At 41.1% G+C, this 15,101-nt stretch overlaps 1 protein-coding gene across 2 annotated transcripts in view; it reads right to left on the minus strand.

Moving 5' to 3' along the window:
• Positions 1–15,101, minus strand: part of GTF2F2 (general transcription factor IIF subunit 2) — a 96,168-nt gene that overhangs the window by 44,278 nt on the left and 36,789 nt on the right. For both annotated transcript variants that reach the window (XM_005501806.3, XM_005501807.4), the window contains one exon: positions 9,685–9,766. In XM_005501806.3, the coding sequence (XP_005501863.1) occupies positions 9,685–9,766 (82 nt within the window). The remainder of the gene's footprint in view (positions 1–9,684; positions 9,767–15,101) is intronic.

The raw sequence follows: 15,101 nt of genomic DNA on the forward strand, positions 1-15,101 counted from the left end.
TATCTTGTATGAATATCTGAGGTATTTAGAGAGGGAAAGCTTCTCCCATAAAATGTAATGCTGTGATTAATTTCTAAAGCTAGGACCTTTTCCACCCACAGAGCCTTTGAGGAGCACAGGAGATACCTCTGTTTGCTTCCTCCGTGGTATAACGGGTCCTGTGGCACTCTAGGACTTAAGCTCCCACTGGAATTTTGCTGTGTCTTCAGGAATTAAATCACCTGCTGACCACAGGGAACCCCAGTCTGAAAAGCATCAGAGCCCAAAAAACAGACGCTCCCTCAAAAAAGAGCCAGAAATAGAGGATGGAGGCTGTGTCACCGATGAACTTGTTTGAACTTGGTGACGTCCCAAGTAACAAATGATATTCTGATGGACACATTACCTACCCTGTAGCCCTCCAGGTCATTGTTTTAGTGCCTTCCTACAGTTCCATGAATTTCAGAAATATTTTAATAAGCCAGGAAATCAATACATCACCAACAGAGCTTGCCACCTGGCATTTCTAATGTTTTATTTTGCACATGGATAACTTTTAGTACTAAGATATCATAGAATTTTTGAAGCTCCTTGGCAGCAGGGTGACTGTTGGACAATAGTAATCTACTGATCTCTCACAAACTGCAAATACAATCAGTAGTATGTGAACAAAGTTGCTTAAAAATAGAAGATGTGCTGTGGTGCTGACATTCTACATATTGTGTAAATTTGAGCTCATCAGCCTGGTAGTTGCCAAAGCAGTTTTGCAGAACCCAGAACACTGGTAGCACTCGGCATGACTACAGCATCTGGTGTGGTGGCTCAGAAGGGATTCATGAGCTCACTGAGCTCTGCTCTGCAACAGAGAAAATGAAGATTTACATCTGAACTCTGACACCAGTGTAGAAATGGCCTTTTTTCGTATCACCCAGCTATCCCACCTTTCCCTGACAGGGTCAAGCATGATCGTAAACAAAAAGAACAGAAGGTTGTTATGTCTAGTAACACAGGATAAATCATGAGAGTTAAAACTGTACTCTCTTTCAGAGATTTTCACCCCTTAGAATGTGACTTCTATACTACAGATGGAAAAGAAGATGAAAAGAAGGAACTGATGCTGCCCTGGGAATAGTACTAAACAAGTCCCTCTGAAATCTGGAAAGTACCTTGGCAGCAGAGTATCTTTTTAATTATTGTAGCCCCGGCAACAGTAAGGTAAAAAGACCTCCAGCACTGTATGACACCAAAGACTTCAGTTTCGAGAGAAGGAATCTCTGCCACTTGACATTTAGGTTTACTGGAAATACGTGTACCCAGAACTTGTGGTGCTGAGCACTGGTACTGAATGAGGCTTTTTTTCAGCCTGAAGAAGCTGGCTACAACTGAAGCCTGAACATATTCCAGGGGGATTATTTTTAGCCTCACCCCTTTCAGAGCAGATAAAAAGGAACTGAATGCTTTTTGGCTAATTACCACAAAGGCAAATCAGATATGTTTTGAAATGCAATGCCTCTGATAGCAGAGGAAAAGGAGGAGTGTGCAGCAGAAGACGAATACTGTTTCATGAACACTGTGTTAAAGAAACAGGACAATGAGAACTCTCCAATCACTACTACTGATTTCCTTCCCCAGGATATAAGGAAAAATGCATACAATATTTGCCATAAACTCTTCTTAAATATTCATCCCTAAGCATCTCTCTTCTTTCTGAAAACTACATTCGTGCTGGGCTCCTCTCAACACCGTGCCTTTCTAAAAGGCACAGAACACATTCAGTATGCCACTATTAAGAAACATGAGAGCATCCCAGCACTATCTTATCACACAATTTCAATTCCAAAGAGATGCAGGGGTGTCTGGACAGAGCTCCAGGTGGCCCTGCTCAAGCGGGGTGGACCAGGTGACCTCCAGAGGTCCCTTCCCACCTCAACCATTCTGCAATTCTGTCATCTGCAAATGATCGTATTTAAATGAAGGAAAGAAGGTAAATTTCATTCCACACTGTAACAAAGCCATTTTAAGATAAAACAAAAGGAGAAGTAAAACAAAAGGAGTCAACCAGCCAGGATGCCTGCACCTTTCTAATCCTTTGTCTCCAGGCTTTTTTGTAAACAGAAGGGAAGTGAGATCCAATGATCAGATCAATGGTCTCATGCTTCCCTTCCCTTCCCTTCCCTTCCCTTCCCTTCCCTTCCCTTCCCTTCCCTTCCCTTCCCTTCCCTTCCCTTCCCTTCCCTTCCCTTCCCTTCCCTTCCCTTCCTCTTCCCCTTCCCCTCCCCTTCCCCTTTCCCCTTCCCTTCCCCCCTTTTTTTTCTTTTTTCCCTACCTTGCCTCCCCCCAACCCCAAATTAGCCCATATACACCTGGCTACTAGAAACCGAACATAATAATAGGGTAAAAAGGACATGGTAACCTTCTGCATCCAGCTGCAGGTTTGAGAGAAACATGATAAAGTATCTGCTGCATTATGAACAGCAGGTTATTCCTTATTTGTTAGCATTATTATAATGGCTGGAAGCAGCGACCAAAATCAGGGCCTTTTCATATCGTTGAACAAAAAAGCACGATAATATAAAAGACCCATTAAAATCCAGTCTCAGAACTGCACTTGTAAGAACAGTAAAAGAGAATAGATAAAATGGAAAGGACAAGAGACAGAGAATAGAGCCTAAGATCACACAGAAATACATAACAAACCAACAAAAGCAACTCTCCCAACCTCTGAAATGGAGAATAACCACTTCTCTGTGCTGTTCAACTCACCTCGCTTTAACTTTATTTTTCTTACTTCCTCTTCTCTATTACTCTATTCAAAAAATGTGAAAAATGGACCAAAAATGGACAAAGAAACTTGAGTACTAGTGTGCCTGCTACTTTGCAGTACAATTGTTCGCAAGGAGAATGGTACTCGCTTGATTTGTAAAAATCGGTGGGTACCCAAGAACACAAGCGAAATACAAAATCCATCTCTGAACAGTACAGCTTAACCCTTATGAACAAGATTACTAGATCATTTTCTAAAAAATGGACATTATTCTCCAGGAAAAATTGGGATTGGAAATATTTTAACACAGGGAAAACAATATTTTTGTACTTAATAATGAGTTACTCAAAACATCCTGGGGAATGACTTTTTGTATGATATTGAATCTTACTCCAAGACAAACAAATTGATCTTCGATACCTGAAAAATCAAAGTTGCATTGACTGACAGGCAGATGCAATCTCAGCTTTGGGTAAAAATGGCCTCCCACTTCAAACAAACAGAACAGCATCTGTGTAGTGTGGTAAATTTTTGTGGAAAACACATGAATGTATTCATACATTTTTATTTTGAAAGGGAACTGTGGCAGAATGCAAGCCTCCCTCTCTCCCTCTCCCTCCTTTGATATGGAAGGAGTAGACACATCTCCCTGTCTCTCTGCTGCTTGAGGCTAACAGCTTCTTTTGTTTGACCCCAAGAGGCCACTGGCCAGGGTCGTTTATAGAGAGGAGAAGGGAGTGCTGAGGCGCCAAGGAGCCGCTGGGCGCCCACGGCCAGTGTGGGGGATGTTTGGAAGCTTCTGGGGCACCCCACAGCCAGGGTGGGGGTGCAGAGAAGCTTCTAGAATGCCTACAGTCAGATCTGATCAGGCTATAAAAAAATGGGATTCTCGTCAAGACTCCGCCCATTGTCGCGGGTCTCTTGGAGCACAAGCAAGATGCTGCCACCGAGAGCCCCCCAGGGACGGAGACTCCGCTTGCCTTGCTGCCACGGCTGTGAGTAAATTTCTCCTCGCAGGATTGCGAGTGTTTCTACTTCTCATGCACATTTGCACGTGTATTTATACTTTCCATGCACATTTGCACGTGTACTTTCCGTGCTCAACAGGAGCAAGTGTCTAAATTATTTCCTCACATAATGGTGGGTGTATTTTCCTGCTGTGCTTCCACATAAGCACATGTAACTTTCCGTGCACATTTGCACACGTACTTTCCATACTCAATACGAGCATGTGTAAAATTAATCCTCGCATAATTGCGGGTGTATTTTCCTCCCGTGCTTCCACATAAGCACGTGTAATATTCCGTGCACATTTGCACGTCTATTTCTCCTCGCAGGATTGCGAGTGTATTATAAATATACCCCAGCAGGATTGCGAGTGCACACTTTCCGTACTCAATACGAGTACGTGTATCCCTTTAAAAATAATTCCACACCGTGTTCAGGCAAGTGTGTACTCTTCCCTGACTCCGGGACGGCTCGGGCATTGTTTTGGTGAAGCCACATGCATGCACACTGTGGACCGCCTGTTGTATTAGTTGCTGCCCCTTAATAATTTACCTCAACTGATATCCGAACCTGTATTTAAGTCACTTTTGGAGTGCTAAAACCCTGTTTCTTACCGGTTTACTAAAACTTGTTTTGGACCCTGTTGTCCCTTAAACTAACCTCAGGATGCCCCTGTTACAGGAACTCATAGCCAACTAAGCGTAACTACAAGAACACACATGAAGTGGCATGCCAGTCAAATTATTCATTTTCTCTTGCTAGTCTGGGGTGCTTGGGAAAAAAAAAACTCGCATAATGCTCATTTTCAGCAATATTCTGAACTGTCAGTCAGTCAACACTCACACAGTATTTTAGAGAAGATGAGCAACTTGTGTGCTCTAACTAAATGTCACTGGCTTGGCCTAGACCACCAAGTGTCAGGACTTGTAGTGGCCCCTGGAATATGGTTGTAAAGAAATGTGAGTTTTCAATCATAGAAGTTCATTAATTATTCCAGAATGTTTTGCAACCCATTTCTCATAAAAGTTTATCGTGCATGTTTCTTCCAGTAGCTTTTTCTAAGGACTTTCATCACACTCTCTGTAGAGAGCTCTTAAAAGAAAAAGCAAGAAGATACACAAAATTCTTGCAGCCTTGTTAGAAGCTGCCATGCTGGCAACTACCATTTTCACTAACAATATTTCAGAATGTATTTCTAAGTTACTTAAGAAAATTATAGGGATTACCAGCCTCACTGCAGTGTTAAATGTCAGCTCTTCTAGGCTTTCTGTAATCCTAGGACTTTTTTTTTTCAGTGTACAGTTTGGGAGAGTTCAGTAATGTATAGTTCTGATTATGTATAGTTGAGAGAGAGAGTTCAGATTATGTATAGTTGAATCAGTCTCCCAAATCCATTCTGAAAGGTGACCAGCATTTTACATTTGAGAAAGAAACCCCAGTTTTTGCCTGCTATCTACTACTATTGGGGAAGCGCTATCAAACACTACATTCAACCCCTGCTTGAGCTGTACTTTGCATGTGCCTTCAAAACCTCCTCCAAAATCTGCGAACCTGGTGCCCGGTCACCCACTGCAAAGGACCTGAGCAGTCCTGGAGACCTTGTTGTAGCTACTCAACTCGACAGTCATTCTGAATCAGAGCTTCGCAGAAGTCGCCCCCAGAGATTATTTTTTTCTTCTTCTTCCTAACTTTTCCTCAAACCAAAACATAGTTTGAGTGTATATGATACCTATGTGTTCAAATTATTTTTGAAAATAAAATTACTTCTGTGAGGAAATGGAGAAACAGAAGTAAACAGAAATGGGAAAGAGGGGCTGAGAAAGAATTGGAGAAGAAGAGGGCTTGCTATGGTCAGAGGGACAAACAAAATGGACATGAGGACCAGTGCAAGGATGGAAACAGGTAATTTGGCAGAGAGAATCTGAGATGCGGTGCATGCCAGTCCCCCATTTTCTCTCTTTTGTGCACAGCAAAAGCCCCTTGGGAGTATCAAAATCTTATTCTCATCTCCTCTCAAGTCACCTGGGGCCTTCCCCAGACAAGCCTCTCGGAGGACTCTTTTTGGGGAGTCATTTACCCCAAGGCAGTTAAACACTAGGATAATGGAATAAGGGTAACGGAAACAAAAATCTCTGAAGCCTCAGAAAAACAAAATTAAGAGACAGATAATGCCTCCTCATGGTGGAAAGCTGACTACAGTGACATGAAGAAAACAGTCTAGTTTGGGTGGGATGTAAAGCCTGCCCAGGGCAGCCTGGCAGAGGGGAAAGGCAGCCTGCCTAAGGTGACATGGATGGTGGGGGCACAAAGCTGGTGCAACTGCAGTGTGTGATGTACAATCATAGAATGGTTTGCGTTGGAAGGGACCTTAGAGCCATAGGCAGGGACGCCTTCCACTAGAGCAGGTTGCTCAGAGACCCATCCAACCTGACCTTGAACACTTGTAGAGATGGGGCATCCACAACTTCTCTGGGCAACATGTCCCAGTGCCTCACCACCCTCATAGTGAATAATTTCTTCCTTAATCTAAATTAATTTCTTCCTTTAATCTAAACCTTTCCTCTTTCAGTTTAAAGCCATTACCGCTTGTCCTATCACTACAGGCCCTGGGAAAAGGTCCCTCTCCAGGTTTCCTTCAGGTCCCCTCTAGGTCCTAGAAGGCTGCTATAAGGTCTCACTGGCATCTTCTCTTCCCAAGGCTGAACAACCCCAACTCTTTCAGCCTGTCTTCACAGGAGAGGTGCTCAAGCCCTCTGATTATCTTCATGGCCTCCTCTGGACTCACTCTAACAGGTCCATGTCCTTCTTATGTTGGGGGTCACAGAGCTGAATGCAGTACAATGAAGAACGAGACGTGTGTAATGCCATCTGTGGTACATACCCTCTGCTACAACAGCTTACACGTCACAATCTTCCTTCATTCAAAAGGCTTGATGGGGCAAGAGGGGAAGTATCAACCAGAAAGGGTGGCACAGGGGTAGTATTATCTGTGACCACCACACAGTAAAACCATCTGCAGTTGGAAACAGACTGCCTGTATTTTTCACCACACAGTCCAAATATTTTTAAAGTGGGATCATGAGATCCACTCCCACAAGACAGAAACTAGGACAGGTGCTTCAAAACCACATATTATTTTCCAGCTAGCTGCAATAGCATCACCAGCAGCAACTGCAAATGTATAACTAATCATTAAGGTGTTACAAAGAACAAATGCACTGTTAATAAAAAAATTCTAGGAAATTCAATAGCATGAAGCTTTACTAGTGCAGGACAGGAGGTGTTACATGGTATTTGTTCCCCTTCTAGAACTTGAAGTTCTGGAAAATGGAAAAAAAAAAAAATAAAGCTGCCAACAGCCTAACTTCCAAAATGGAAAATACCAGTTGAAGGTCACACCACCTTTGTTTCACCTTTCTGACTAGTTATCCCTAGACACACATTTGTACCTTGTATTCAAAGTGTTCCAAACATCTACAGCCTTCCTGTAATCAAATCAAAAGCTGCTCCTTCGGAAAAAACCCTCCTTTCTGCTACACTTGATAATGCTTTCACCAAATTCTGTCCTTTCATTACCCATCCTTAAACCCATGGGTCACACATATCTCCCATCAAACTGCTGGCAGCCCTACCACAAAGCCATCTTCTTGTCCTCTCACTGAAACTCTTCAGAGCAACATGGAAATCAAATGCCAGGCCACGTACCCAGCAGCCAATTTCCCTGACCCAGAAACAGAAGGTAAAATAGACAGGATCCATATCTGCATTTAATACCAGGGAGGTATATTATCCTTGATCACTGTCAGCTGTCACAAAACAAATGATTATAGTTATTGGAGGTGCAGCTTAATTTCATTTTCTGTGCCTTCAAAGTTTGAAGGAACTGCGTTTATCTTTTAATTGTATTTCCTTCCCAACTCAACTTACTATTGTAGCACTTAAAGCCTACACACCAGACTTGCTGTTTTATCAATATTATCAATTCCACCTTTGGAGAGTGTCTCTCATGTAAAGCACAATAGTAAATAGAAAAGTGAATAAAAATGGGTTTAATATAACACAGTTGTATAACTTACATGGTTTATCTTTAATTCTGTCAGTTCTCCTAACCACAAACACAGCCTGCAGCATGTTGAGGGTGGGAGAGAGTAAAAGGAGTGAAAAGTTAGATCCTACTTCTCAAATACCAGAGACGGTATTTGGAAATAAACCAATTCATTCTGAAGCTGTGACTGCTAGATCTGCTAAATCTCATGCTGATTCCCACCAGAAAAGGATTTAAAAAAAACCTTTGTGGTAGAAAGCGAGAAATCTTTAACAAGATGGAAAGTTAAGAAACTAGGCATACGCAGCCTGACAATTTTTCCACAAAAAAGAAAAAACAACGGTAATATTGGTTTTCAGCTGTCAGTGCTTCCAAACACACAACCTGCCTTCATGTTTGTATCTTTGTTGTTCCCATAGGAGTTGGATACAACAAAATCACAGACCAGAAGGGGCTGGATGCATGTGTGCATGACAGAAAGCAGAATGCTGAAAAATTTCAAGTTTGGGTAGCATGTCATTAAAACTATGTCTTGTTTTGGTCTCCTGCTGTGGCCTTTACCAGAAGAAGTTTATCTGATCGACTAATAGAAAACTCTGAACAAAATGTAAAAAAGCACTTGGATCAGGCAACCTGTGATTAAACCAATTATGAAGCAAATACATCCCACAGACTATATCCGTATATATTTAAAATTGCCAGATTGAAATGAGTCCTTTTCTAGGAACATCACATTTGCTTCATACTCCATTTTACACTGATGACGAAAATCATTATAGCAATCATAGAATACACTCTGAAATGAAGTAGCTTGCTGTACATGAGCAAACTTATGGCACTGATTTGCCAACAGCTAGAACCTAAGTCTCAGAATTGAATGGACACAATAAGGACATAGTAGAGCAGTTTAGATGACAGAAGGTTAATAAAACATAAGATACTGTAAAAGTCATACATGACACACAGAACAGGAATTGGGCAAAAACATAACTTCGTCTTTTCTGCATTTCTTCTGACAATTCTATAACTAGGCATGGATGATCCTCTTCCTGCAATTTCCTGCTTTGCATTTCTCTATTTAGAAACTCACAATATAAAAGGGTAATTTACTTAAAATTCACATGCTTAAAATATATAAATACGTATTTAATATAATGCACAATTCAATTCCAACTTGGATTTATTACTAAAGAACATCATCAAGTTAATTATCCATATGATATATGAATCACATGGCAAATTCTAGATGTGTTGGATTAAATTTTCAGAAGTCACTAAGTGATTCTGTTAAATGTATGCCTGTGGTTTCCATGCCACTTCTGAAATTTTCAGCCATTATCTTCTCTATCAAGCATGCCAGTTACAGTCTAGTACTTCTCCCTGAACTCTTTCCTATTTTGGGCATTTTAAATATCTTTTCAGAGGTGATCTTCATCTAGCATGGCACAGTATTGATTGGAACTGAATTTGGACGATCAACACAGAAACTTGTACTCAAGAAGCGTGTCCCAAGCAGACCAATGTAAACCTTTAAGTACTCAGGAAACTCAGCTTTAATCATATTTGAATATAGCAATACATTGAATATAGCCATACATTCATATGTTCGGGTGTGAAGAGGCACAACGTGTGCTCTTGTAAGAGCTTTGCACATGACGGAATGCAGAAGTCTGCATCATCCCACCAGACGACACCAGAGGGAGGCACAAGCCCCACACCAGGTTTCATTCCCTCCCTACAGTAAATCCACCCGAACAGCAAGAACAGTTCTGATCCTGTATAAATCCTACTTAAGACCATGATACTGAAGTCATCCATCCCTAGTAAGGCAATAATAAAAGCATCAAAGTCAGATATCACATATCCATTTGTAATAGAGCATTCCTACCTTTTCAGTTTCATATAATTTTCACTAGCTGCAGGTCTGCATTCAGCACGTTGCACCACTATCCCTTCCAAGGCGAGTTTATCTAGAATGAAAAAAAAAAGGGCAACACTGGACATTAACATAAAATTCACCAACAAGGTCAACATTTCAATTATTTTTCACTAAAGAGCACTTAGTAAATACAATGTAATTATAAATTCTCAAATCTCAAATTAAGTTCTAAAATCACTGTTATCTAGACACCAGACAAATAAGCAGGAAAAACATGCTTACACAGCTGGTATCCCCTAGACTACCTTATTTTGCCATCAGATCTTTTACATATCAAGAATGAATCACAAAGACCAAATTTTAAATAAGACATAGTAACCATGTAGTCCACTTTTCTCTACGTTTTTGCACTCAGATTATCTAGGAAATGCTCTCCTGGAAACGCGCATTGAATACACTCAGTGACCATGAAAATAAATTAATCTACAAAGAGAATCTGATCATTAAAGTATCCAAAATTAGTGGACGTTAAAATGAGAGCTGATTTTATTCCTATCCTCAGAAAAAAAAAGAGTAACCTATTTTCATCTTATTATAATTAAAAAAAAAAGTTCTGTAAAGGAACATAATGTAATAAAGTAATAATCCTACATATGCTAACAGTCAGGGAAAACAAAAGCTTGCAGTTACTAATCTAGGACATCACATACAAAGTTTTGGTTAATACTACATTCACCTCTGTAACACAATCCTTTGTAACCCGAGGGGAACACCTTTTTGCCTAAAACAATGACGACTAACAGAGCAACCCAAAAGTATCAGCCTACTCTGTCAAAGTGGAAAAGCCTAAAAATTAAAAGCACCTTGAAGCAGAAGGGAGAAGGGATGGTGGCCAAACACCTGCTTTCCTACTATGATGCTCTAGTGCATGGTGGGTGCGTGGAGCTGTGTTGCAACTTAACCATCTCTTTTGGGCACAGCCAGTGCAATATCACAGAATCACAGAATCTATAAAACATACACTTCTGCAAACAGCTTTGTGTAAGAGGAAAGAACGAGTTTCTTAGCTTTAATGGCTCTTGCTATTTAAAATGTCCTTCCAACAGAGAGTCTCATCTTCCTATTGATGTAGGGTACTACACTGTCACCATCACCTTCAGCTGGCAATGCCACCGAAGATAACAGGAACGCTTAGAAGTATTGATGCCAAGTAACACCAGGCACTGAGATGCCTGTAACTTCTCTATTGCTTTATAGACTGAAATATCATTGCATCAAGAAATCTAAGTCTGCTCTCCCTGAATAATGCAGAGAGCAATTATTACTTTGACACCAAGTATTTTAAAATGATTTAATTTCAAATTCCTTGGTTTGATTTAATCTAAATCCTTGAAAAGAGTAAGAATGCCATACTATTCCAGGTAGTTTTGAATGAAACAAAGCAAATTTCTAAGAAAACACTTCTGGTTTTATAGATTCCTAAGGTTTACAGTCAGGAGAGACAACCTGGCCAATTTGCCTGACCTTTTGTGTAACACAGACGGATAGATTTTACGCTCTTTCTTCAGTACAGAACCTAGCAACTCATGTGTGGCTAAAGTGGTACTAATATTGCTGCTTAATTTCTAATTTCTGACTACTGCTGTAAAAGGTAATAAAAAAATGCCTCTATAGATACATAAACAACAAAGGGAGGGCTACAGAAAATCTCCATCCTTGAAACAAGTGGTGGTTCTTATGTCTTTCTATACTATGTTAAGAGCCTTTTAGTACCTGGTGGTTTATCCCTGGGAAAGTACTTACACACTGTAATTGAGTCACTTCACAATCATCTTTTCAATAAATGAAGTAATTCAAACTCGTGCATTATCTCATCACAATGCAGATTTTACGCCACACTTAAATAGGTTTGGGTCCCTTATCTGCACCTTGTTCAGCCTTGCAGTGATGGTTTAAGAACAGGGAGATCAGAAAACCGACATACTACTGTTGTACTGCTCTTACCAAAACCATATACAGAGGGAAAATAACCGATACAGGAGCTGGAATCCCTCACCTCACTTTAACTATCTCAGGATTATTCAGCAGAATCTCTGAATTGAGCTGAGAGGAAAGAAGAAAGACTTTAAGAAAATCGGTCCCATCTCTTTTAGGATTCAATTATCTGCCCTGTGCTGGTGGGTTTTGTGTGTGGTGGTTTGTTTGTTTATTTGTTTTGGTTTGGGTTTTTTTTGGTTGGTTGGTTGGTTTTGTGCAGAGAGGAGAGGTGTCTGTGTCTATGCCCATGACTGTGCTTCATATTTAGATGGCTAAAACTAGATCATTTTGTCTCTAAAAACCAAGCTCTGGGGGTTGACGGAACTGACTGGCTATTTTGTCACTAATATATCTATTTTGAGTCTTTTCTAAGCCTCACATTCTACCTATGTCCTCCACAGTCCCTGTTCCCAGGTATATAATTGCCTCCAGCTTGGTTAAAATGAATTCTTTAAACAGATTCTGTGAATTAAGTGATCCCAGTCACACCGTGACAGTCCTGTCATAGTTATTCACTGTCTGACCAGCATTTGTGTCAATCATGACACATTTTTAAGTACTGATTCTCACTCGCTACTGTCCCTCTTGCTAATCCTGGAGGAAGCCCTTCAAGCTACAACTCGAGTGGTTTCCTTCTGATAATTACTTTCTGATAGCTGTCAGCCAGTTTTTAATCTTGCTCTGTGCTTGCTGGTGTTGTTTTTGTTTGGTTTGGGTTGGGTTTTTTTGATATAAATCAGTATGTCACAAGATTCTAAATTATGTGCAATACAAAATGCTAAGCGTGCTGCAAACATGCTGCTACTTTATCAAACTCACAATCTCCTAAATAAACAAAATTAGGTTGGTTTGACCATAAAACCTTTACACAAAGCCATGTTTTGCCAGCATTCATTACATTTCTGATCTTTTCTACCTCTTGAACTCCATGATAATTTTTCCACTTGTTTCTATGGTGCAGGTTCAAGGCTAACTAGTCTCTCCTCATCAGAGCCATCCAGCCCAGCTGTCTGAACATTGATATGTCGCTATAAATCTCTCTGTGCCTTGCACAATTTCCAAATCATTATTAAGTTTTAAGAATCAGGCTCAGTCAACCTGGTAGCTTCCCCACGCTAACTATTTAGGAAATGAACCTGCCAATTAAAACAAGCTTACCCTTAGTAACATCTCATTTTTGATGTCTCAATACCCTCTTTTAATTACCACTGATCCAGATTTGGCTTTTAATGTTCCGGTCACTTCACAGTACAAGGCTGTTTGCAGTCTCCAAGATCCCCACCTTGCAGCTAAGAGTGTTTGCTGTCAAAGCTCATCCACTGTCCAAAAGCCAAGGTTTATGTCCCACTTTCTTTGGACCCTCTTGGAGATTTTAACACATCCAGGGAGTCTTGCAGAATAAACGTGCAAAGATGGATGCAAACCTCCAGATGCCTCTAGTGGGGGGACAGTTTTTACCTCCTTTGAAGCCTAACTAGCCCTCGTTCACCAAACTCAAGTTCAGAGACTTACACCAGAGCTTCAAGGAAAAGACACTCAAATTAGTATGTCTGCCTTGATATTTCCATAGTCCAATCAGCCAAGAAGCCAAAGGATGAACAAGGCATGAAAGCTGCAATCCCCTGACAAAAATACCTATTCAAAATAAAGCAGATAATTCAAGAGAAACAAATAGGTCTGGAAGACTAGTTAAGAACAGTGATTAGAAGGGAAAATAAGACATTTTCCCAAGCACCTTGCACTCTCGGTTGCCCCATGTGGGGTGACAGGTACAAGTACGCTGCAGGTGCAGCTCCACACAGGCTGGTCTACATAACCCATAGCTTCACGTCAGCTGCCAAACACATGCTCCCCCTGACCTCCCTGCCTGAATGCCCCAGTACCAATTCATAAAGGAATTTCAATCTTTGACTGTTTCAGTGAGATAATAGGGAGATATGCCGGGGAGATGCTGATTCCAGCTTCAAATTCTGCTAACGATCACCATCAAACAAAAAGAATGTGGTTAGAATGCTTAAGGCAATCTTAATAAACAGGCACTGGGGAAATTTACTGGAATTGTGCAGAAGATGGTCTGACAGTGGTTGTTTTTTTTGGTTAGTTAGTTGTTTGGTGTGGGGGTTTATTGTTTGTTTTTGAGAGAGAGATGAACTGGCTTGGAGATTGTAACATGTTAGTCTTCTACTCTGACAGCACCCACTTCCAACTTCTAGCTGCTAGGTCTTGTTAGCCCATTGACTGCTAAGTTGAACATCCTGTTATGAAATGATTTCTGCCTGTCCAAGCATTTATGTAGTCTCCACCTTTATAAAACCTAATAAAAATAAATAATGGTTTCTCAAATCTCCCATTAGACCTGTTGTTCAGCTTTTTAATCATTCTTATTGGTCTGAGAAAGTTTAGTCCATGAATTTCTCTCCAAGCTGTGGGTCTCATGGCCAGGCTTGGCAGGGTGTGGGACAGGATCTGGGGTTTACCAGCTCCTGCTCTTTACCAGAGGTGCTGGTGATGGAGGAGATGAAGACCTGCCACAGGACGCACGATTCCCAGATGGCAGGAAAAAGCGGAAGGAAGCACAGTAAGGACAGGCTACGGGCACGTCTGCGCCCGCTCCTCAGCAGGTAGAAGTTGAGCTGCTGCTTCCCAGCGTCCAAGTCAGAAGCCCCAGCTCCCCCTGCCAACTTACACCTCTATGCAGCTTCCCAGGCTGTTGTACATGATGGCTGGACAAGGAGCAGCCCTGTCCTACGCTTGACCTCAGCTCTGCTCTTCCAGACCAGAGGCAGCTTGTGGCACCTCTTGCCCATTCGAAGGGCAATCTCAAAGCTGGTGCCCTTCTCAGATCAGCCTTCCCTGGAAGCTACGCAGCTAGAGGACAGGTTCACCCAGTCTTCTCTTGGCACTCCCTAGTTTAGGAATCCAAAAACATATAGCACACTTGTTTTACTGACCACGGCACGGAACAATGACCTCACATTCAGTTCTCAATATGCAGGCAGAGCCTCTGTCTCAACTCTCCTGCAAACATATGTACACAACCCCCATCTACAGTGTATTCCTGCAAATAAAAACTTAATATTTGGTTGTATCAAAATATTATCCTAACAAACTATCCAAATGGTTCTGTAACAGCAGTGTATCTCCTTATTGATTACATTCTCAGTCTGTATCATCTCCAAACTTCATCAGTAACTGCCTCCTTGATCACCGACTATAAATAAATAGGATCAAGAACCAAACCACAGCAACATTTTAGCGATATTTTTCTGCTTAACATTTGCCAGTTAGAAGCCTGCAGATAATTTTTGTATAGTTAAATGGAAAACTAATACAGTATATATTCTAATTCAAAATGACAAACAAGACATACTTAAAAATTTAACAGAAGA

The sequence above is a fragment of the Columba livia genome, chromosome 1, assembly GCF_036013475.1.
Source record: "Columba livia isolate bColLiv1 breed racing homer chromosome 1, bColLiv1.pat.W.v2, whole genome shotgun sequence".
NCBI lineage: Eukaryota > Metazoa > Chordata > Aves > Columbiformes > Columbidae > Columba > Columba livia.